This window comes from Drosophila albomicans, chromosome 3 (assembly GCF_009650485.2).
Source record: "Drosophila albomicans strain 15112-1751.03 chromosome 3, ASM965048v2, whole genome shotgun sequence".
Classification (NCBI taxonomy): domain Eukaryota; kingdom Metazoa; phylum Arthropoda; class Insecta; order Diptera; family Drosophilidae; genus Drosophila; species Drosophila albomicans.
The window spans coordinates 39,731,350-39,757,019 of NC_047629.2; the positions used below are offsets into that span (position 1 = coordinate 39,731,350).

A 25,670-nucleotide genomic window follows, 5' to 3' on the forward strand; every position below is an offset into this window, starting at 1 on the left:
CCTGCGCATGCATCAAGGGGCACAGCTCATTGAGGTGCACATCGCACATGATGGGATTCTCTGAGGATTAAAATAAATAGGTTAAAATAATGAAATTTGCAATATAACATGAAAATAAATATAAGACGAAATACATTAAATATTTAAGAAATCGAGAATATAGAAGATACTTAAAAAAAAATAAAGAAATAGGATAAGAAATTTATATATTTTAAATAATTAAGAAATGTATTATATAGAAGATACTTAATTTACAAACATAAGAGAATAAATTAATATAGAAAATAAATATGAAATATAAAAAAAAATTAGAAAAATCTTAGAAATGAATGCCAAAAAGGAATTAGAAAAATACTGAGATAATGCAATTAATCCATATTTTAAAATACCATTATAGTCAGAATACAAACTTATACAATAAAGTATTTAAAACAAGTAAGAAAGTTACAGTCGAGTGTGCTCGACTGTGAGATACCCGCTTCCCATTATTAATAAAGGCAAAATATTGCGCTATCATTTTCAAAATATACCGAAAATACTAAAAAAATACTAAAAATATACCAAATGGTATGTTTGGTATATCGATACAGCACACCATTCAAAATATACCATAGACGGCACAATGTACCAGATTGTCGGCCAAAGCAACTAAGAGCCCTAGTAAGTAGGCGTTTTTGCCCATACAAAAGTATTTCTTTAATAACTTCCACAATTTTTATCTGATCGCAACCAAATTTTCAGGAATCATAACTACTACAGTTTTTGATTTGCGGGGGCGGAAGTGGGCGTGGCAAAAATTTGAAACAAACTTGATCTGCGTGCAAACATAACAAATGCTGTCGGAAAAAAATTATAGGTCTATCTCTTATAGTCTCTGAGATCTAGGTGTTCATACGGACGGAAGGACAGACGGACATGGCTATATCGTCTCGGCTGTTGACGCTGATCAAGAATATATATACTTTATAGGGTCGGAGATGCCTCCTTATACCTGTTACATACATTTCCTGTCGGCACAAAGTTATAATACCCTTCTACCCTATGGGTAGCGGGTATAAAAATACTGAGATAATGTAAAATGTCTATATATTAAAATACCATAATAGTATGAATACAAACTAATGTATTTAGAGAAATACTGAGATAGTGTAATTAATCCATATATTAAAATAACATATTAGTCAGAATAATTATCAGCCGTAAATAAAAATTATATAAATCAATATACGCAAAAGGTTAATTGATAAAATACTTATTCAGAAGAGATTTGTCATTATTTAAATTTATAAATCTTTGAAACTAATATAAATAAAAATGCTTAGAATAAATAATGAAACCAACTATGTAATATAAATTGCTTATCTTATGCAAGCAATGAGATGTACTTTTTAAGTTTTAGAAGTTTAGAAGTAAACATCAGACATGATGTTAAACTTCTATTTATCTGAAACTGAACCATAGGTTTTTAATATTCAAATTGTGATGATAAAATTTGATAACTATATTATGAAAACATTTAAGTATTAGGTTTTGAAAAAGATACGCTTAGAACACCTTTTTTGTGAGTAATTTTTTCTATTTTTGTAATTTTAAATTTATAGAAAATGTATACATTTAAGTTTAGAAAAACAGAAGCTACTCACGATCTAAATGAATCTCCAGTTTGCCAGCGACATTGTGATTCCTGCAGCGCGTCTTGGTGACGAGTTCGCCAGAGATGCTCGAGATTTGGTTGTTGGTCAAATTGACTTGACACAAAACCGGGAGGCCAAAGAAATCGTGCTCCAGTTTGCTAATATTGTTGTAGGCCACCTTAAGGATCTTCAGATTCGGGAGCATTGTCTGCAAAGGAAGAGACCAACAAATAGTTAACAATACTTAATAAATTAAGCACACTTAATTTACCGTTTCAAGTGGTTTTAGATCCAACAATTGATTGGAAGTCAAGTCGAGTATCTCGAGACGATGCATGCCACTAAAATCTCCCGGTAAAAGATGCTCAATTTGATTCTCCGGCAGACTGAGAATGCGAAGATTGCCCAAACCGGCAAGAGCGCCATCTAGTGTAAAGATCTGATTGTGATCGAGTCGCAGATCCATCAGAGGCAGCTCCAACAACACTTTCTGAGCGGGCAACAAACGTTGTATGCGATTGTAGGATAAATCTAAGACCTTCAGTGAACGCAATCCCTGCAGCTCTTCCATGGAGAACTCATCGATGTCGTTGAACGAAAAGTTACCGATCTTCAGCTTGGACATGGGATGCAGAGAGGAGTTCAACGAACGAATGTGATTGCAAGCCAAATTCAAAGTTTCCATTTGTCCACAAGCTTGAAATTCATCTTGGGCCAAAAACTCCAATTCGTTGTTATTCGCCAGCAACTCATTCAGATACTGAGCATTCCGTAAAACGCGATCAAACGATCGCAGACGATTAAAGTGCAAATGAATCGTCTCCAGATCATCCATCCCAACCATATTAGCAGGAAGTCTCTCCAATCGATTGTTGTGCGCCATCAGCAATCGCAACTTGCTGCCATCGGGCAACTCGTCATCGAGATCGCTGATGTTGTTCGCATTTATGAACAGCGATTGCAACATGGCCAAATCATGCAGAGAACCATTTAACGAATCGATTTGATTTCGCCCCAAATGCAAGATGATTAAACTCAACGGAAATGCGCCTCGATCGAGTCGTGTTATGTTGTTGCTCGGCAATATCAGATTCGTCACCATTTGTATCCCCTTGAGATCGTCCTGTTGCACCGCTCGTATGTTGCATCTCCCTATGTCGAGTGTCTGCAGCTTGGGCATGTGGTTCAAGACGTGCTTCGGAATCTCGTCGAGTTCGTTGTCACCGACACTTAAGTAGGTGACATTCGATAACCCGCGAAATGGAAGCTCTGGCAGCGATCTAAAAATAGCATCCACAAAATAGAACAAAAACATTCGCATTACATTTTGCATCAAATTAGAACGCTAAACTCCATTGTTCAAGTCAAAATAAAAAATGGAGCTAATGATAATATAAAGTGATGTTTGGCTTTACTTCGACAAGTAACCAATAAAAAAGAACTAAACCAAATAAAGAATTAAATTATAATACAAAGTGACGCTTAGTTATACTTTTCATTAAATTTTAATTTATGGTACAAATGAACTAAATAATAATATAAAATTAACTTTTGCTTTACTTCTTGCCAAAACAAAAAAAAAAAAATTTAATATAAAATCCTGTTTGCTTTTTGCCTGCTGGAAATGTATGTAATAATAATAAATATGTAAACTGTAAAGTAAAGTGAATATCAATATTCGAAATATAGCCTTTGGATTATATTTATTTTTAATAATACCGCACTGTTTACCTTTTATCAGTATCTCACAGTCGATAACACTCAACTGTAGCTTTCTTAGTTATTTTTGTTAAAATTGGTAAAACAAAATAACATCGAAATAATTGAGAAATATAGTATAAAATTTGGTTTTACCTCTTGCCAAAACAAAATAAATAAGAAAATGATAATATAGAATCATGTTTTCCTGTACTTTGTTCTTTCCGTATTTAATAAGAGATAGTGTCTGTATGTATGCACAACAACAAGTACTATAACAATTAATTTCTTAGAAATAGAATCTCAAAACCTTCGAAGGGGGAAGGCCTTCCCCCAGAAATTATGCGTTTTCCGTTGCATATTTTTTGGCGTGTGGAAATCTCAATCGAAAATAATATACATACGAAATTAAAACTAAAGTTTTTCGTATTGTATCATTATTAAATTTAATATTAAGGATTAAATCTTTATAAGATGGGCTTGAATATATAAACAGAAACTTTCTTGTTATTGTACTTTTTGCTTTACAGATTCAATCTCTTATTAAATTAAATAAAGAGATAAACAAAAATTAACAAAAAAGTTATTCGAAATGAAACAAAATATGTGAAATATAATTTAAACAAACTTTATGAACTCTAATAATTTGCTTTTAATCGAAGGGTCTAAAAATATATCAAATAGTCAAGACATTTTCAAAATTAGCCAGGATCATTTTTAAAAACGTGCAGACCTATTAAAATGCATATACATATTTCCAAAGAAAAGACTTGATAGAATAAGTCAATAAATAAAAATACCGATCTCAATTCTGTTGAATTCAACATTATAGAAATAAATAACCCATTCAATTATAGACACAAATTCAATTAAGTGTTATGAATCTGAATAAAGAATCTGAATCAAAAATAAAGATGCTTAATTACATTTAATCATTATTTGTTTAGAAATCAACATTCTGAGAATTTTCCATAATAAATTCAATTTAATTTTCATTAAGTTTTCCCCGATTCGTGCGAATCATTTACAAGATTAATAGCGGTGAAGAACAACATTTCACTATACATATTTTATGCGTAAATTTGTTTGTTTTCGTTTTAAATTTCAAAGGAACAACTGCGAGAAAAGCGTGTAGTATAATGATGACTAATATTTATTCTTATAAATAAATCTTGCACGGTAATTAGATGACGCAGCTTATCAGAGAGACAGAGATATCTGAAAGCTGTATATCTGTAATTGTATCTGTGGCAGCATATTTATCCCCCCTTGTTGTATCTTAATCGATGACTGCAGTCGGCTATTAAGTTGTCGCCGTCGCGGCGCCAAATCTATCGCATTATTCATGATGATGGGAACTGGGCCCTGGAGACTGGAGACTGGAGTAAAATGGTCAGCAAATTGCCCAGTGGGCAACATCCTTGGCGCCGTTATTGGCATCACAGCTCATCAGGCTGATTGCGAGGCGATTTCATATCTATTTTTAGATGCGCCTGCGTCGAGACACTTGATCTTGATTGATTGCCCAAGTGAAGTAGTATGTAGTGTCTATGCAGCAGCGCCTGGTGAGTGGCGCGTTGCATTGATTATGTAATGAGGAAAAGCGCAGCAGCAGTCGACAGATGCAAGGATGATGAATAGCTGGGCAATAGATACGAGATACGCGATATGAGATACTCGCATTGTATCTATAATGAGTTGAAGTTGACGCAGCTCGCGCGCGTTGAACTTGAGCACATGTCGTGGCAGCACGATAACTACCATATACATATATATACACGATATTTATATATATGTGTTTGGAAGATACATGAACGAAGAGACAATTCCTTAACGTCAGCCAATATAATTGTCACACGACCTAAACTGGCCTCTTGATCATTGATTGAACGTAATGAAGAAATTCAATTGGGTGCCTCTCTTTCACTCTTTGTTTCTCCCTCCCTCTCTCTCACTCCCACTCTTGGGATTCACCCTCTCTCTCTCTCTGTTGTGCTGTGCTGACCCCAAGCAGGCAGACAAAAACAATAATAATAACAAGAAAACAATAACAATAACAAAAGAGAAAGAACGGAACATTCCATTTCATTAGGAGGTGTGGGTCCGAAAAAACAATAAATAAATAAAAAATAAATAATAATAAACAACAAAAATTAAAGCGAATAATGCAAAGCAAACAAATTGTAAAAAAAAAACTCTTTTGTTTATTGTTTACTTTCTTTCACCGCATAGTTTTTGCTCTTTGGCTAATCTGTTATCACTCTGGCTGGGAATATTCCATCAATAATAAATTATGTAGTTATCATACATACTTAATTAATTGTCAACTGCAGATCAACTGCGACACAAAGTCTGACTCTGAGACTCGAGTCTCTCTTAGCACTTTACTCACTTTTCAATGATTAAACCATATGTTAAATGCGAGTGAAAAGCATATTCTTATCAGCCTGAGAAAAACAAGAAGAATGACAAATCGATGGCGCCATCATCGTTTAATATTGCACATGCAATTTTATGAAATTTGAATATTCTCCTTTTTTGTTTTGCCTTAAAGACTGTATAGTACAGTCTTTAATCGTGATATATGTTTTTATTCATTTAAAAAACACACAAATGGCAACACAAGATTAATTTTGGTCAAATCGATCGTTAAACTGATCGTAAAAAATGCTTTGGCGCCACTTGATACGCTATTATCAAATACTAACATTTACTCACTCTCGCTCTTATTTCTGTGTATATAGAGAATATATGTACGAATATAGAATTTATATATGTATCATATTCATTCACTCGTCGAGCTCTCCAGCTCTAGCTTATACTGATCGTTATTTCTTTTATTTTAATATTATTTTAGTGCACATCGTTGTTAAGAAGCGTTGTGATTTACATTCAATTATTATTCATGGGATTCATTCACTTTTTTCACATTTCATTAAGGGTTTAATATTGGTTTTTAAAACTTTATAAATAGAAAACATTTTACTCCCAAAAAACATATGTTAAATTAAGTGAAGATATATTTATCAATAAAATCGGATATAAATTGTAGAAAATATAATAATTCAATGTAAATGAATTCGAAATTCTAAATTAAATTTTTTAATATTAAAAATGTATTTAATCTCAGTGTTCTTCTTGACAGATATCTATTACCGCTGTTTTATGTAAGATTATTTGAAGACTTCAAGAAGATTAACATTTTGCAATGAAATTGCGAAATTAAAAAAACGTGTTAATAATTTCGTAAGCATGGAAATTTTGATCACGGAGAGCGATTTAAGCGCCACGCGTTGTTGATACGATTTTGGCAGACGATTCATGAGCATATCACTCTCTCATCATACAAACACTCGATCGCCAACTTTGGTATGGGTATTTTCCTCGCTGATTTGAAGTGTGCGGTGGCGGTGGCGGTGGCCTGGCCTGGCATGATTTGGTCAGAGCGCGATATTAAGGCAATAGGTCAATTATTATAAATTGACATCAATGTAAAAATGTTTTCACTGGTCAGAAGCAACAGCAGCAAAAGCAGCACGCGCTCGTTGCGGGAATCGAATCTAACATATGTACAGTAAAATATATATACTTTTATATTGCATAGAATATATAACACTGATTCGATTAAGTTTGAGTAATTAAATCATTCAGTTTTACATATACAAATTGCAACTGATGACAAATGACGTTTGACAAATGATTCTTCAGCCTGATAAAGCAAATCGAATCAGCGAATTGTATAACCCCGAATGATTGGGAAATTAAACAAAATTTAAAGAGAATATTTGCTGTAAAAAAACAATTGAAAACTAATGTCAAATATCAATGAACTTCGCTTATGAAATAGCCCTCAACAATTGTTTTTTGCGTATTTGTGTAAATAATGAAACGAAACAAATAAATGTATTTATATTTGATATATGCTATTTTTAATAATAACAAGTTGAAATGTGAAATTCATTGAAAACGTGCAGAAGACGTTGCAAAGCAGCTCTCAGAAGCCAATAAATTGCAGTTATCAGCTTCTATATTGTGCATCTTATAGAGATTAAGTATACGCCGCATTGATTAAACACATAAGCTCATTAACAGCTGTGTATGCGTAAGAGAGAGAGCTAAAGACTTTGAGAGAGAGATGCTGAAACCTTATCAGCATTGAGTTAACAAAAACAAAAACAAAAATCGAAGCAAGAAGAAGCAAGCGTTTGTTTGGCTCGTTCGATGAATTTGTTTTGTGCTTAAGTTTTCTCATCTTTCTCATCTAATATTGCCTCTTGCAACTGTCAAAGAGTGTCGCAATGACCGAAACTACTTGTTATAATTTGTCTCAATTGCAAGGGGACTTTTGCTAATTGAAAAATTAAATCATTTACCAGCTCATAATTAGCACAAATTTTCAATTGAGCATCAATTGAGCTAGTTGATAATGACTGACTGTTGTCGGTTGTCTTTATCATAATAATATCTTTACTTTTTATTTTTTTGTTTAGTATCTATTTACATGGAAATTGATGAGTTGCAGCGCATTTTTCGTGCATTTACATTCCGTGTTTATCTATATATTTTGTTGTTGTTTTTCGTATTTTTGATTGGGTTTAAGGAACCTAAATTGATAGCAAAAGCAAGCGGAAAATTCTGTGGCGATACGATGGCAATTCCCCGGCCTTGAAACAATGCCATAGACATTGTACCTAGATATAGATGTGTGAAATGATGTTGATGGCTTTTTCTTTGGGTAAAGAAGAACTCACCTTAGGCGGTTCCATTGCATGCGTAATTTGTATAGATTAAAGTTCATGTCCCGAAACGAACGCATCTCCAAATCATCCAGTTGAGAGTAAGTTATTTTCAGATCAATGCTAACATCAGGGTTCAGCTTATTGGCCAAACTATCGACCACCGCATTAAACGATTCCAATTTCTCGCAGGCCAATTCCACATGATTCGGTGCTTTGCCCGTTTCGCATGTGCACGGCGATATTTCCGGCCTAACGGAACATTGCATTGTCGCAATGTGAAACACTGCGTACATTAAGGAAGTCATTTTGGTAACAGTCTCGATTACTTTACCAAACCGTTAAGATTTCTTTTCGTTTTTTTTTTGTGCACTAAAACTTTGTTCTTACAAACTCCGATTGCTTCGCTGAGTATTTGATTGTTTTGTGTGTTTGGAAATGTTTCGTTTTTAGTTTTCCCGAACTACTCGTTTTTGAACATGTGTTGTGCTGGAGTTTCCATACTTATGGTTTTTCTTTTCTTTTCTCGTTTTGGAATTTTCTTTATTTTGGTGAACGTTGTGTGCTCTCTGCGCGTTTCTTTTGAAAATTGTATTCACTTTTCAGCTGGAGGATGGCGGCGTCGAATTTCACTCAAAAACGCGCTTCAAAAACAACAAAAATTCGATTCGAAAATGCAGATTGTCGTACATATGTTCTGTGGTGCCTGTGGGCTGCACTCGCTTTTGCTCTCTCTCCCTCTCCCTCTCTCTGTATCACTCACTGATGGTACACTCTCTTTTACTCACACACTGATTGACGACCTCTGACACTGTTGATACATTAATCTCTAAGACCAAAAAAAAAACATTAAGTGAAATCCGTATTTCGTATTATTATTTTGTTTTCATATTTCTTCTTGAATTTCTTTTTATTATTAATTCATTAATTCGTAGTCGAATTCTTTTTTGTTTTTTATTATTTTTTCTTGTATTTAATACGCGAGTATTATTGAGTGGTTTTTCAAAATCTATTTTATATATATGTATATATTGATTGAGAAGTAGCACTATCGATTTGTAGACCCGATGTTCACGTCTTCACGTCTATACGGTCGGCTTGTGACTGAGCGCTGAGGATCCGTATGCTGGCTGCGCGACGTCGCTGCTGCTGTCGTTGCTGCTGTTGCTGTTTCTGCTGCTGCTGTCGTTATTATTGCTGTTGCTGTTGCTCTGACGACAACTTCGCAGTTGCTGCTGCTGCTGCTGCGGATGCTCTTGCTGTGTGTGTTTGAGCGCGTTTTTGAATGCAAAAACGCATTCGTGATATTGGCCACAAAAGAAAACAAGTGCACAAGCTTCTAGCTGCTAGCTGCAACTGTTGCTACTACAGTTGTTACCTATGTAATTGTCCAGCGCCAACACTCAATTACATCTGTTCCTGTGCATGCTTCTCTTCTCGTTTTTTGTTTTGTTGTTTTTGCCAAGGCGCCAGGCGTCAATCTCAATCTCAATCTGCAACTGAATCTCGGCGCCGGCGCCGCTGTCTGTGCGTGTTTTAGATGCCCCCTTTGAGCTCAGTTGTTGCTGCTACTGCAGTTGCTGCTGCCACATGTGGCATGCTTGTCAGTTGAGTTGAGTTGAGTTGAATTGCGACTTGGGCTCGTTTCTTAGGAACCTAGGAACTATGCATTGGTGCGCTCAATCTATGTATGGGGGCATCATCATCATCATTATCATCATCGTCAGCATCTTCAGCAGCATTATCATTATGATGTGTGTGTGTGTTTACAGCTTGTTGTTGTTTATCTTCGATTGCTGCTGCTTCTCTTACGCACTGCTGATAAATTGTCCTTACACACACACACACACACACACACAAACACACAGTTACTCACACACATGTTGCCACATGCGTTTTGCTGCACATGTAAACAAAATATCTTTATCTTGGCATCTTCGAGAAAATGTTTTCAATTACACAAAATAATCTCGCAGTGGCATGGAGAGCACATCAACTGAATGAGCCGGCTTGTTGTGATTTATTGTTGCCGCTGTTGTGTTGTTGTTGTGCTCCTGTTGTTGTTGTTGCTGGTGTTGACAATCGTGCGTAACGATTGCATACATCTGGCAGCCTAATTTGATACCCTGTAACTGTGTGTTCTGCAGCTGCATCAATTTGATTATTTCACATGTATAATATATTACTTTTTTTTTAACAAAGTATTAGTTTTTATTTAAAGAATTGCTAACTATAAAACCTATACTATACAATAATATCCACTAGAGAAGTTTAAACTGCAACCTTTTAATACATAATAATTGAAGTAAAGAATTTGTTTGTACTTAGCAAATTAAATTGTTTTGTTCTAACCAAATATTAGTTTTTATTAAAAGAATTTCAAATTATAATAAATATTTCATACAATATAATCCACTACGGATGTTTTTACAGAAGTACAAGGGTTATTTACGATTTAAGTAACTTTATACGTTTTCAACAGTTAAACATTTTTTCCTTAACAAAGTAGTACATTTTATTAAAAGACTTTCAAACTATAATAGCATAACTACAATTTTCTAATTCATGATGATTAAAGTAAAGAATTTGTTCAAATTCAACAGGTTAAATTGTTTTCACAAAATATTTGTTGTTATGAAAAGAATGTCAACAACAATGACGTTTTCAATTCATGTACATAGAAATTCGAAATCGAAATTCAAAATGGCCGCTAGGGTATTTCAAAGCACGCACTTCATTCCAAGCAAATTCACCGTTAGCTTATCTAGCTGAAACTTGGCTATCGATTGTCGATAGACTGCAGTTAGTATTTTAGTTTAGTATTTATACGCAATGTTTTGCAGTAGATGGCAACCCCGAAATACGAAATTTCACCGGTCTGCCTAATAAATCAAGCATAATTACGCTTCTTCCTCAAACTTACCCATTACAAAACCAGTGGCAACTGCTGGCGCCGCCTTATTGCAGTTTTGCCAGGCGCCACATCAAGTTGCGAGGAGCATGCTGCATGTAGTATGCAGCTTGTAGCATGCACCATGCATCAAAGTCCGCAGCCTTAATTTATTTTGAAGTTCTGGCCGCTGCTGTGTTGCCGTTGCCATTTGCTGGGCATACACACATACAAACACACACACCACACAGTGCATGCATAATTAACGAAAGTCCCCCATTTAAGAATTCCGTCTGTCGCGAATTCCTCACGAATACCGCAATGCAATGCGCGTGCCAACTGCCCCGCCCCGCTTCGCCTTTTGCCCTTGCCATGCCCCCCCTGCCACCCTTCCCTTATTGGCTGACTCAAGTTGTGTTGCTGGTGCTGCTCGAGTTGATGTTGATGTTGCAATTAATCATTTGGTAGCCGGCAAGTGGCAATTTTCTTATAGCCTGCAGCAGCTCGAAACTCGGCTTGATGATGACACAAACCACAAAACACGCCCCCCAATCTGCACACGGTTATTTTTAGTGTGACCGTTACACGCCCACCTTCCCCCTTCCCAACACAACAAACGCTGTTGACAAACTATAGTATAATCGATAAATCGACTTAAAAATATACAATGATTACGTAGCTGGGCTATTTTTAAAGTCCAATCATGGCCCGCGTAAAAAATACTTTTGAAAAAAAACAAATAAAAAAAAAACAAGACATTTGAAATATTAATTATTATTTATTAATACTTCACATAGCTTATTTTCGGAGAATTATGCATAAATTATCTCAACATTTTTATGTGACAAATTTTCGTGTTTCTTCCTTTTTGTTTTTTTTTTTTAATATATCACGAACGCATTTAAGATTCTCAATTTTCTCTCCAGATGCCAAGTCATGTGAAAATTAATTTTGGTTGTTTGTCTATTTCGAAGATAGTTGCTATTGTTGTAAATGGCCAATTGAATTGGCATTCCACACAATTTTGTTCGCCGGGCCACTCGAGATTACCGCGAATATTCCAGATCCAGATCCATTCATTTATTGAACGGAAATGATCAGGCGGCGTCAATTCCGCTGATCACGTCAATGGGGCAGAAAATGTCTAAAATATTTGGCTGGAATTTGACTGTCGTCATAGCTTTTTTCTTCTGACCACTGCGTCATCCGCCAGGGGGTCGCCAAATAGGCGATCATGGCAGATCAGCAGATTAAAGATTAGTTGAGAGTTTTATAGTATTCTGTGTGTTTATGTACTTTTATTTGGGGTTTCTTTTTGATGCAGTTTTGTCCTCAAAATATTTGACCTTCAATTTCGTGTAGTTTTTTTGTTTTGCAGTTAATAATTATTGTTTATATATAGTAAGTGTGTGTGTGTGTTTGTGGGGTGTGTATCAATTTGTTGTATATAATTATTATTATGTATTATGAAGCATGCACTGCCAAGCACTTTTCTTGTGACCATCTCATCTCTCATTAACATCTTCCACAAAATGAAAATCGTCGCCTCCTTCAGTGAGCGTCGATTTGAAAAACAGAACTTATCCATTAACTAAATTAAATACAATATTTCATTAAAGTAAAAATTTACATTAAGCACTAAGCACTACTAGATCTCTACACAACTCTCGCCTACTTTTGCTCTGTGAACTTAGCGATCTGCGGATATTTGCTTGGCTTATAATCGTTGTCCTGCTTGATCCTTTCGCGGGCATTCGTTCGCACCGCATCCGTATACGCGGCCTGGACAGCAGCATCATGCGCAATTGCGCCAATCACAAGATCGGGATTAACGACAGGCACTCCACCGCCACCTGGTCCATTGGGTGCCGACAATCCGGTGCTTTGAATGGCACGTTGCACACCGCTGGCAATCAGGCATTCGACGCTCGACGATGGCTTCTCGGTCTGAATGATTTTGCGTCGCTTGGCTGACATCCCAGATATGTAGGCATCGGAGTAAGGCGGTTGCGGGTGATTCTGCTGCAAGTGTCACGAAATGTTAGTTTAACTCGTAGAGAAATTGCGAAAGAATTGAGAAACTTACTTCCGTTTGGGTTTGCAGGTCACGCGTGATCACGGGCAACCAATCATTGGGGAAATTATTGTGCCACGGCTGTGAGCCGACGGTGACATCTGGCAGCGGTTTGTCCAGCTCGGTGGCACTGCTGCTGTTGCTGCTGCTGGCCACGTCGGCCATCTCCACATCGTTATCGAGCGGCGTCTGTGACTGCGATTGCTGCTGCTGTGCGGGAAAGGCAAGCGGTGGAGGTGCAACGAATGGTTGCTATTAGTCGCGCTTTAGCTAAGCTCTTGCTAAGCAATTGCATTTTGCATTTTTACTTACAGCTGCATCGGCTGGTGTTGTGGACTGCGCATTGCGCAGCACCAGGAACTGTTGGGCATCGGCGGTGTCCGTGTGCGTTGGAATCTCGGGATCAATCACACTGCACAGGAACTGCAAGGCTTCATTGCGCAAATCTGCGGGCGGAAACAAAATCGAAACTTTAAGGTATAAACTACTACAATTATGTTACAGTGAATATCGGTTACAAAATTACGAAAATTTTGGACTATAATAGTTGTTTAACAAAATGCGAGATACTGAATTACAATCTAAATCTAAGAAAACTAGATTATTCAACTAGGTGGAAACGCAGTTAATTGCCTTTTTAATGTAATTATTTCCATATTATTTTTCTATTTAATTTTTTCATCATAATTATAAAATTACTTTACATTTGTAATCGCTTTTAATCTGGAATGTTTAGTACTCTATGGAATATTTTGTAGAACTATATCGATATTCCAGATAAAGACTGCAGTATATTTTAGTATTTTCTGTACATTTATTTGGTATATTTTTAGAATATGGGTTTATTAACTCATATTTATTAATTTCGCTGTAATTATAATATTTTTAATCGGCTTTAATCTGGTATATTTTTTGGAATTATATCTACATTCCATATATAGTCTTGGGTACATTTTAGTATTTTTGGTATATTATTTTCGTATATTTTTAAAAACGAATTGCGGGTTTTTCATAGTTGAGCACTATCCATTGCACATCACCTGCCTAAAAATGCTTCAAACTTTTTATCTAGACGATATTATGGTATATAAAAATTGCTATTATTTAAAAAATTTCTTTTCGCATTTTCATTGCTATTCATGTTGAAGAAAAAATGAATAATTATAGCTAAAATATTGCTGACCATCAGATAATTTGTGAAAATCGAACCAACATTGAAGCTAATCATTACTAAAAACGTTTGAAAATATTACTATCGCTTATAACCGATAAATACTGTAATTAACAAATAGTATATTAAATATACTTACTCGATCGCAGCGGCACGAAGAGCAGCCTCATCAGCTGACGCCAATAGAGCTCGGCATTGGCGCTGCCCAGGCACAGGATGAGCACGCTGTAGAGCCGCTTGCGGAACTGTTCGCGAATCTGTGTGAGACGCTGCTCGAACTGTGCATCCGCTTCGCAGTTGGTGCTGCACAGCTCGATGGCCAGACGCAGGCTCTGACGCAAAGTGTTGCACACAGAATCGCGGGAGTTGTACTCCGGCCGTTCGTACTGCGGCAGATACAGCAAACTGTCGTTGAACCACTCGAGGGCACGATCCAGCGCCGTGGACATCGTCTCCTCATTGATGGGCAATTCCTCGAAGATGCTGTGATGGAGGAACCGGCGGAGCTGAGCACGCAGATTGCTCGAATTGATTGTGGTTGCTCCTGTTGTTGGTTGGGTTGTGGACCTGGAGCTGGAGGCAGAGGCGGAAGCAGCAGCAGCGTCTGCTCCGGCGGCTGTTGTGGCTCCTGTGGATGAGGAGGAGGCTGAGGATGAGGAGGAGGAGGGGGAAGAGGTGGAGCTGGCATTGGCACCAGGGACACTGGCTGTGACGGTGACGGCCACGTCAGCGATGCCACCCAAAGCTGCATGCGCACGATTTGTCAAATTAGTTACCAACATATTGTCAAACATGGACAAAGCTTCTATCAATCTAGCCCGTCTACTGTACCGAGGTGGATTACTCGCATTCGCATTCGCATTTGTATTTGTATTCGCACCAGCAGCAGGAACATTCCTCTCGAAAGCACGAGCACCACCACCAAAACCACCAACACCGCCGCTTGCCATCAATCTCGGCAAGCTCCGAGCTCGGTTGCTACTGCTGCTGCTGTTGCTGGCACGACGTCGCGCCGCACGCGACACATCCAAGGTGCCGCCGCTCTGGCCACGTGGCAAGCGTGAGATGACTATACATGGGATGATGAACGGATGAACGATGAACACGCATGCAAAGCCAATGCAAAGGCAGACTAAATGACCAGAGATGCAAACCCAGCTGCAGACAAACTATGTAGCTATCAATGTGTGTAAGTTAAGCTTTTTTAATTTCGAAGATTTAATTCGTACGTCGTCAATGACAAACTTCCAATTTAAAGATGAACTGATTCCCTTCATATTATTTTCATTTTCATATTGTACACGAGCATTTTACTCTTGATAGGATACATCACTCGAATTAAAGAAAAATATCATAACTAACAAAAATTCCTATTATTTGCCTGTCTGATTTTTTCTATAGGATAGAAGGGTATTATAACTTTGTGCCTCAAGGAAATATATTTAATAGACAGAAGAAGGCATCTCCGTCTTTATAAAGTATATACATTTTTTGATTATTGTACTATATGGAAATAGCAAATGTAACCTTTGGTATTTATTACATTAAATTATGAGAATTTACTTTAAAAACAAAAACTTCTTTTTGAGTAATTGGTACACAAGTAAACAAGTAAATATGTTGGCGTCCTAAAGCTAAATAATATTTATTGTATTATCTTCACAAAATATTGAAAGCTATCATTATCAGACCCTGAAGACTTAGTAGTATTCTATAACTATAAAGCTCTCAGATTTTTTAGTGTACATCACTAATTTATTTCCTAGCTATTCTAAGAGTATCAGCTGTCTCTAATTAAAAACATCAGTCATATAGGTGAAGTGTATATATTTGAAATTTCAGCCTTTAGAGTTTAGCTTAAAAAAATTAAGAACCTAAACTTTGCAATTTAAACTCTCTGAAGAAATGACTCAAAAAAGAGATAACCGTAGCTTACTAACATTCAAATTGTTGGACTTTTCTAGTTATCAAAAATCTAAAAAAGCCTTAAACTTTGTCTCTTCAAAGAAGAGGCAGGTTTGCATCTCTGGTGAATGAATGGGTTGGTTGATGGGATGATAGTATAGTAAAAGCAAACTACGTGACCCGCAACTAGCACAACCGCGATGCATCAAATGCTTACTGATCAAACTTATGCAACTACGTTCACTTACCAATGGAAGCCGCATCGATGTCGCCGGCTCTGCGATTGCTTCTGGCGCTGTTGGCATTCGTATTTGCGTTGCTGTTGTTGTTGCTCATGTTGTTGTTGTTGTTCTGGGGCAAGGGGGCAGGCTCGCGAATGTGATGACTGTTGCAGGGCAAGAAGCGATCGAAGGCGGTATGTGTGGGCGCAATTCTGCCAGCCCAATTGTTGTTGCCACCAATCTGTATCTGCGGCCGAGCTGTCGACCTTGTCTGTGTTGCCGTTGTGGGCAAAGTGTTGGCCCGTTGTTCGCCTCCGCTGCGTGTGCCACCCGATGTGGATGCCGCTCCGGCAGTTGCTTCACTTGTTCCCGTTCCCGTTGCCGTTGCAGATGCTGCCGTTGCTGTTGCAGCTGTTGCATTGCCACCAGCATCAGCAGCAGGTGCTTGGCGTCCCTGTGGATGCATTGCGGTGGCCATCAGATGCACTGGCAAATTGATCGAGATGATGTTGGGCACAAGTGTCGCTGCGGCGCCTCCGCCTGCCCCGCCAGCTCCGGCTGCAGCATTTGCTGCACCAGACTGGGCGGTAGCTGCATCGCCTGTTCCTGTTCCAGCTGCTCCGTCAGTTCCAGCTGCTGCCTGTGCATGTCCACCTACTGCCATGTTGAGCAGACCCACCATGCGCCGCCAAGGATCTGTGACAAGAGTAACACAATTGATTAGCACATTCAATTTGCAGTGGGTTTAGTAAGGAATTGATGTGGTTATTGGGTAAAGAAATAAACAAATGTATTAAAATGAATTGCAAAGCTGAGCTCGAACGTTTTGAGAGGAGCTTGGAGTAAACAAGAACGAGGAACTAAACGCATTAGTTGAAATATAATATTAATATCGTAGAACTAAGATTATGAATAGTGTCCAATTGGACAGACGAACTATCTAAATAGATTTCCTTGACTTATTTTTAGTCCTATTTATATATCTGATTAGATCTTGTCCAGTTATTTCTCATCATTTTCTTGCTCTACTTAAAAGCATTAATCAACCGAGAAAGCATTATTATTTTTCATTGCAGGGAATATTATGTTGAAATACAAAATTTCTTTTTAAAATCTATTTTGGTTAGAGCTTTAAAAATGAAGCTGAAACTATTTTAAAATTAATTGCAAGCAACTTTTTAATTAAACATTAAAGAACAATAACAAAGTCATAAAATTTATGAAAATTTTAAATCTTCTATAGTGGAATTAAGCTCTCAGAAGATATTTTAACTACCCAGTAGAATTTTATGAGGTGTTTTTAGCAATTAAAAATCGCTCATTACTTCTCAGCTATACCTAACTCATTAGATCTGATGAAATGCGCATTTATATAGAAAAATGGAATGTGCTGTTGTTAGCAATTAAAAGGCGCTTCATTAAACTGGATTAGGATTAGCAATTGAGCGCGGGATTTAACATTCGAGCGGAGTAAAAGTGGGGAAACGAAACCTACTAGGCGGTGGCAAAGGCACGGGCATATAGAGGCGCAACCTGGGCGTGGCTGCCTCATCGCCAGACACTGACATTGCTCGCTCCTCGTGCTCATCTAGAATATGGCCATACAAATCAAAACAAAATCAAGTGAGGAAAGCAGAAGGGAAACAGTGATGACAGTGGGAAGTAAAGTGAAGTGACAAAGGGAAACTCACCCAAATCGGAGGGCGATGGTTGCTGATTTGGTGGATCCACGGGATCCTCGACAAAGTTGGGACTCAATTCCCAGAAACCACCAGCAGCATTCGCCTGTCCACCAGCAGCAGCGGCGGCAGATAAAGCATCCTGTGCAGCATTCCTTAGGGCATCCGCCGTTGCATTTGCGACATTCGGTGGCGAATTGATGGGAATGGCGACCACAGAGCCAGTTGCTGTCGCAGCATGCGGATGCTGATGGGGATGTGGATGCGTATGTGGTGAAGCCATGTCCGGCAGATTGGCCGCAAACATATTGTTCGAGCGTATGTAGCCACTCTGCTCGACGAGAATGGGACGACAGGTGAGCACCCGGGGCCCAGGCTGCGACAGATCCAACATCAAATCGGAGATGGCATGCTGGGCATGCGAAAGATAATGGAATGCCTCCGAGACGCGATCGAAGATCCGCTGTGCATTGTCGCGTGCCGTATTCTCGCCCTGGCCTGCCTCCTCGCCGCCTTCTGCTTCCTCAAATGCGGGATCCTGTTCGAGTATCTCGTAGTAGCGATCGACAAAGGGCGCCAAACGCGTTTGCACCGTGCGATATCGTTGTATCACATTCGCCAGCACCTGGGGACGTGTGCGACGACGCGGTCCAATGCCAGTGACAGCCACATTCGAGCCATTGGCGCCGTTGGCATCATAGCCAGCCGCATTGGCAGCATCGCCAGTTGCTGCTGTTGATGCACCAGCGCCAGTTGCTTGCGTTGCAGCCGCTGCGGCACCTTCTTCATCATCATCTCCCAGAATGGGCATAATATCATCGGCTGCCTCGTCATCCGACACAATCACGTCCTCTATGATCACAGCAGCTGCTGCTGTGGGCTCCTCACCAACATCGCTGCCAGCACCGCCTGCAGCAGCATCATTTGCCGCCTGCTGCGGATCGCCGCCTGCCTCATTCGTATAGACGGTGGGCAGCTGGACAACTGTGTAGTTGCGTCCAGGTGTGTTGCGTGACAGTGCTGCATTGACAGCATCTTGCACCATGTCGATGATATTGTTGTTGCGTGGATTATCGGTGGATGAGACGCCCACCTCGACCACAGTGGATTCCATGGTCCAGCGACCGCGTTGTAAGATATCCAACGATTGATTATTCAGACCCACTTCGGGATTCTCCAGATAGGCGGCAATATTGTTGGCACAGTCGATCATGTGAAGCGCCACGGTGATGCGATTAATGCAGAACGACGATGAGTTGGGAAAGCGATTGGGTGGCGTACGTGTCTACAAAGAAAAGTGGAGAGTTTAGTGACTAACTTAGGAGTGTAGAAATTTAAGCTTACGCCCGCGGTGTTCAAGGCGCCATTATTGACGGGTATGGCCATAGTGCCCACGAGCATGCCGTCGAGTGCTCGAAAATACGGTGAATTGCGCATATTACGTGGCGCCGGTCGACCGGATAAATTGCGAAAGCCGCTGCGTTGCGGTTCATCGTTGTTGGTGGCGTTGGCGCCGCGTTGCGAGAACGGCGGTCGCTCGGCCACATGCAGCACCTTGCCATCAACATCTGTGTGTGTGTGTAGAGAGTGGAGAGAAGGTAAATAAATGCAATTTGTTGGGAATTTACTGTTGTGTGACTCACCGTATTCTTTCACCTGCTTATCATCGGCCAACACGCGTCCCTGGTAAATGATGCGTTGATTTTCCGCGGCAATATTTGTCTTTTCCGCTATCTGATCCTTGAACTGTCGTATGGTTATCTACAAGAAAAATGGCAAAAGCGGTTTAGCACAACACAACCTCAAAAAAGGCAAAAACACTCATCAAATGCATAGAAAAAAATTCCCACACACACACACATACTTACCTCATTGTCGATGCTGAATTCGTGTGTGCGCGCATCTAAAGTTTTCACCTTTAGGTTTATTAACATTTTAACGGCCGTCGCTTATTGGCGTAATTGCGCTGCACAAATCTATTAATTTCGTTAGCTTTTTATCACTGCAATATAAATTAAAACTAAAACAGACGGCGCTGTTCTGTTTGGGGAGGGGAAGAAAATCGGTGTCGATGTCGCGATATATCGTTTTCGTTGTGGTCGTTTTTTTTTTGCCAATCGAATCGCAATCGTTTGCCGCTCTCTTTGCACACACACACAAGCACGCACTCACACTGTGTCGTTCTCTCTCTTTCGCTCACCGTCTAATCGCGTTGCCTTTTACACTCCGGTCTTCACTATAGTTTTGATCTATTTTGCAAAATCGAATAACGTACAATTGGTCTGTGGCGAAATTCAAAGACGCTTTTATCGCTTCAACACATCAACGAAGGCGCCTAAACTATTTGAAATCGGAAATGTTAAAATAATTTCTATATATCCGGATAATTTTGACAAAAGTTGTTTGCAAAAAAATTAAGCTGGCGGTTGAGGCGGAGAATGCACAGTTTTCGTTTTTTACTATAGATTTCATGTATTTTATACAATTTGTGTCTACGTTGCGTTACACAATTATTATGCACAACTTGTATTAATTTGTTCTTATTCGTTGTGAATTGTTTTTTATTAATTTATTATTTTATTATTTTCGTTCCGGCAATGCTGGCACCAGCGTGACCGCAAGTTTAACTTCAATATTCACTATTTTACGTCATATACCATATTATACCAGTAATACTAGTATTTAAAAAAAGCACAACTTTTTAACAGCTATTTTTGAGTATGAAGTAATGGTTTTCTGGTATTACTTTTTGATTGTTCCCCTAAAATTGCTAGAACATTTCTTAAAAAATAACATGTATATTGAAGAAGCAGAAATAAAAAATATAGTAACGGTTATTTTGCAAAAATGAGTTATGATAAGCTTTATCCGTTGTTGTGATGGCTAATAAGATTTTATAAATAAGTTCCATCCCTGGCACGCAACCGATTAATGGTATCTATCGCTATCTTCTACAGCTGTTATGTAAGCAATTTTACAACACTGAAAAGAAGAAATTATAGCAAGCGCGAGTTCTAATGGTGGTATAAAAATACTGAAATATTTTTAAACGTTAATAAATAAAGCAAGATTAACATTAGTTAGTATGCTTTTTTTTAAATCAGAAAAACACTTCTATTTATGTAAAATTAAGAACTTATAAAATATGATATATTATTGATAGGTTAGTGGTCGTTCTTACTTAAGCAGTCTGGCAAGGCCGCCAAGATATGGCAGCCCTGGCGAATTAGGCGGCTTTTTTTAAATCTGCTATTCTTATTTCTCAATTGAAATTGTATGCTGTGAATGGAAAAAAATTTAGGAGTATATTAATATTGTTTATATAAAGGTTTTATTGTCATTAAGATATTCTGCAAATTTGGGTTACGTGGGACCGTAAATAAGTGTTGACTGCGTGTCCACATAAAAACACTTGACGTGCATGCCGCATATATTAGGGCAACTAACTGTTATGGGGTGGCATTCAACTCCCTCCACAAAGCCTAAGGTAACCTTCCACGACGTTCGCTTTGAGTTGCATCCTGTGGGAATTTTGGGCGCTGCACACACACAAAAAAAAAAAGAAAAAGGAAATAAGAAAACAAGCGCCGTATGAATAATAAGAAATAAACCAGGAAAAGCCAACGCTGCAGCAAAGGTGTAGAAGAACTTTTCGCTTTGAATATTTAAGTGGCAGGAGCAGAAGAAGAAACATGGAAGGGGGGGACGAAGCATTGCAAGGCAACCGCAGCTAACACAATTTTTCTTATACCCCAAGAAATGTGCGGAAATGTGATTTAATGCCAGCGATTGTGAGTCCTTTGCAAGGGCTCAAAATGATTGCCGAATCAAAGGGATTTATGCAGTAAATTCTCAGGCATTTAAGGCAGCCAAATTTAATAATAACAATTTGTATAAAACAATTTCTTTATATAATTGGCCAGGGATTAAAGGGTTTGATAATAATAAAGATATAATATATAAAGATATAAATAATAAAGAATTCATTTTTTAATTATTTATGTATTATTATATATTATAATCCTTAAAGATATTTGCTTTAAACTTTTATTTAGTTTTTAACTAAATTCAACATAATTATAATACTAGTTTTTAAAATTTATATCTTTTTAAATTATCTTTTTTAATTTTATAGGTAATAATAATACAAATTATAATAACTAGAATTTTATAAGCAAAATAGAATATTTTATGTTTTGAAATATAACACATCATTTCATATTTCTCACTTTAAATATTGCAATTATGAATTTATAATAAATTTCAAATTGTTAATTTATTGTCATTTCTTAAATTCTATTTCGTAGAGAAACGCATTTTTTATTTTATTTTATTTTATTTTATCAACCTAAAAAAATAAAACACTTTTAATAATTCAGCTTATACGAATTTATTTACATTTCGCATTTTTGTATATTTTGGAATAAATAATAATTATTTAAGTTTGCTTCGCACTTCGCGCGCAATTTACAAATTGCTTTTAAATGGGCTGTAAAAAAGTTTTAATGAGTTTTCGACACTCTACGCGCCCCCTAAGCAGGCATACCAACATCACTCTCTCTCTCTCTCTCTCTCTCTCTCTCTCTTTCTCTCTCGCACGTCATCTCTCTCCTCTCTCTTTCACTCTTGCGTTTATGCATTTACATTTTCATTATCATCTCATTTTTTTTGACTTGCTTTTCCAATTTGTTATTGCTTGTATTCTTTTTTTTTGTGCCTTTTCTTGTGGCGCCCTTGCCAGAAGTGGGCGTGCTTCGTGGGCGTGACGTCTTAGCTGACATTCCATTTGGAATACAACAACAACAATAATTGCTTGGCGCTTAATGAAATTATATCAATCGGGCAGATCAGCTAACCACCCTGCGAGTGGCTATTGTAATTTTTTCCCACTGCTTTTGGCAGCTGGAAAATGACTTTTACTTTTCTTGCTTTTATTGTTAATATTTTCATTAGAAAATTTGAATATTTCTGCTTACGAAATGTAAGTTGTAATCATTTCTTGGCTAACTTTACGCAATTTCACAAGACTTGTTTTTTTTGTTATTTTTGTTGCTTTTCTCATTTCACGTGACGGTCAAGGGCTGCTCCAAAGTCTCACGTCAAATTAAATCAAGCCATAATATAAAGAAAATTGAAGCCAAGTCCCCTTTGTACCATAAACCAGGGCCAGGAAATACACACACACACACATACGCACATATCTCATAGAAGCACACAGACAAGGGCAAGGCAATTGGAGTGAGTGTGAGTGGAAGGGGGAAGGAATATGTAAGAAAGTGTGTTAGGAGTTGGGGTTGCATGAGTGTAAGACAAAGAGAGACAGCAGCTGATTGGCAATCTAACACCCTGAAGAATAGCGGGCTTAACCCTTAGTTGCTGCTTTGAGTTTGAAGATGCTAACAAAATATTTAAAAAAAAAATTATAACTTGGATTTTGCTTTATGTTTTAATATGTAATGTATAAATATTTGTTTTGAATTAAAAACTAAATTTCAGAATATAAAATATAATTTTATTATATTTCTTAAGTGGATAAATATTAATAATAATAATTTCCCTTATTTTGTAACTTTTATAATTAAACACAATTATTTGGCGTCAATAATAGTGCACAAAGTACACACAAGGGTTAAATTGAGGTTAATAAGCAACCGCTGCAGCTGTAAGTGCGCAAGTGTGTGTGCGTGTGAGTGGCTGCTGCAAATGGTTTTACAGGTCACACTTGTAATTGTTAGTAAATAATTTGCACTTACCAGTGGCAATTGCACTGACCCCATAAATATCGTTAGTGTGCCGCGAATTTTCGACGGCAACTAAAAAGAAAACCCAAACTAAATTTATAGTGCACACTTAATCTAAGCTGTCAATGTGAATGTCTGCAATGCCAACAACAACTAGAACAACTAGCGTAATTGCTGTGCATTACGACAAAACGTAAAATTGCACAACGTTACGTATGTGAGTGTTGTATTGTTGTATTACGTTACGAATTGACCTAAACACAAACACAGGAACACACACGCACACACGCCCACACATGTGCAAGGCGAAGAAGAAGTCGTAAAGTTTTAGTTGCATTTCGTTTCGTTTTCATCTTCGTCTTCGTCGTCGTCGTCTACATCTTCTCTTTTGACTTTTAATTTATGTTTCAATTCCAATTAGCAGACGAGGCGCGTGGAGCTTTTATGCGAGTTCCGTTAATTGACTTTCGGCCTGGCGCTGGCGCGTCATTTGTAATTGTATACTCAGCAATAAGGAAGAGCGAAAGAGAGTGCGAGTGAGAGAGTGAGGTTAGGTAAGTAGAACGTTTATTAGCCAGGCCAATGCAGCTAATTGAAGTTCAAATTGTACTGGGCGCTTAGCCAGGAAACCGTTGAAATGTAAGCACACACACCACAACACTCAGTTATTGAGTTACTCGTGTGTGTGTGCGTGGTCAGGCGAAAATATAAAAGGCAACTTAAAAGCAAAAGAAGAAGACTTAAGACGAATTCACTGCAAATTCACTTAAGCGAAAGCCAATTTAACAGTCAATATAAAGGCACAAAGTAAGCAAGAGAGAGAAGAACACACACACACGCACACATACATTGAAGCAGTTAAGCACCCACACAATCACATGACGATTGTAAGGCAAAGGGAAATAAAATCAAGCATAAATGCAATAATACAATTTATGTGCCAAATTTCATAAGAGCCATAATGGAGCCACACACACACTTCCACATACATACATACATGCGCACACACGTGCACACAAACACAAATCAAGCAAAAGTCATCAACAAACAAAGGTGACTTCCACATGCACAAGAAGAAGAAAAAGTGGGAGAAGAAGAAACAGAGTCTCGAGTAATCGTAATCACATTTGTGTTTTCCTGGAGAGATGCTGAAAATGTTGATGCTATTTATGTGTCATTTTCATTGCGCACAACTTTTTGCAGACGGTCAAGGCAACAATGTCCTCAATCGGACTTCCGCTTCCTCCTCCACTTCCTGACTCCCTCTCTCCCTCACACATTCAGTTTCTTTATATGTGCGTCGTTTCTCTATCTTCGTTTTCGTTTGCTGCAAGTTAACAACATTTGCTTTACGTTTGCCAATTGCATTATAACTCAATTGTAGCTGAGCGATTTTTATGGCTATATATCGACTCGACTTGAGTCCTTCCTCCTTCACTTCGAGTGTTGCGGCAATTGAGAACGTTACAAATGCAACAAACACAACTTCAAAGCAACTGCTTTTCAAGTGTTGCCATTGGTAATATTTCAATAAAATCAACTACAATAATATATAGTTGTATAGAGTTTTATTACAATGCTATACCAAACGCTAAATCATTTAAATATTACTGTTGAATTGATAAACTAGATATAACTGATGTTTTTAAATAAACTTTTGTAGAATATGAAATTAAAGAATGAATGAATAATCCAAGTATTGAATTTAATATTTAATGTATTAATACTAATTTTAAATATTTATTATTTTATGTAATACATTTTTGTAATAAAGTTAGTTCCCAAATTTATAGTTTTAGTTAACTGAAAATAAAAGAAATACAATTTATTTTAATTACGGATAAACAATGTTCTAAAATTACATTCAAATAAATTAGGCTTAATTTATAATTAATAATTTTAAATTTAAATCTGAATTTTA

The 25,670-nt window shown here is 37.6% G+C and overlaps 2 protein-coding genes across 6 annotated transcripts in view; both read right to left on the reverse strand.

Moving 5' to 3' along the window:
* LOC117569141 (insulin-like growth factor-binding protein complex acid labile subunit) overlaps positions 1–9,264 on the reverse strand; it is an 11,048-nt gene extending 1,784 nt beyond the window's left edge. The window contains 4 exon segments of the mRNA XM_034250171.2: positions 1–60; positions 1,644–1,842; positions 1,906–2,914; positions 8,084–9,264. The exon segment at positions 1–60 is cut by the window's left edge and continues 371 nt beyond it. Of these exon segments, the coding sequence (XP_034106062.1) occupies positions 1–60; positions 1,644–1,842; positions 1,906–2,914; positions 8,084–8,376 (1,561 nt within the window). The 5' untranslated portion in view covers positions 8,377–9,264.
* Positions 9,265–12,236: 2,972 nt separating this feature from the next.
* LOC117567432 (large proline-rich protein bag6) lies at positions 12,237–20,625 on the reverse strand. 5 transcript variants are annotated; one of them, XM_034247432.2, is made up of 10 exons: positions 19,877–20,625; positions 19,652–19,769; positions 19,353–19,576; positions 18,021–19,293; positions 16,357–17,025; positions 14,343–15,272; positions 13,345–13,478; positions 13,045–13,284; positions 12,634–12,980; positions 12,237–12,549 (listed from the first exon to the last, which is right to left on the reverse strand). In XM_034247432.2, the coding sequence occupies exons 1-10, from the start codon at positions 19,940–19,942 to the stop codon at positions 12,546–12,548; spliced, it is 4,005 nt and encodes a 1,334-aa protein (XP_034103323.1). In that variant the 5' UTR covers positions 19,943–20,625; the 3' UTR covers positions 12,237–12,545. The 5 variants fall into 5 exon arrangements, with proteins under 5 accessions (XP_034103323.1, XP_034103327.1, XP_034103326.1 ...); XM_034247436.2 differs by having other exon boundaries at positions 12,237–12,980; positions 13,045–13,239; XM_034247435.2 differs by having other exon boundaries at positions 12,237–12,980; positions 13,045–13,242.
* Positions 20,626–25,670: the final 5,045 nt, after the last annotated feature.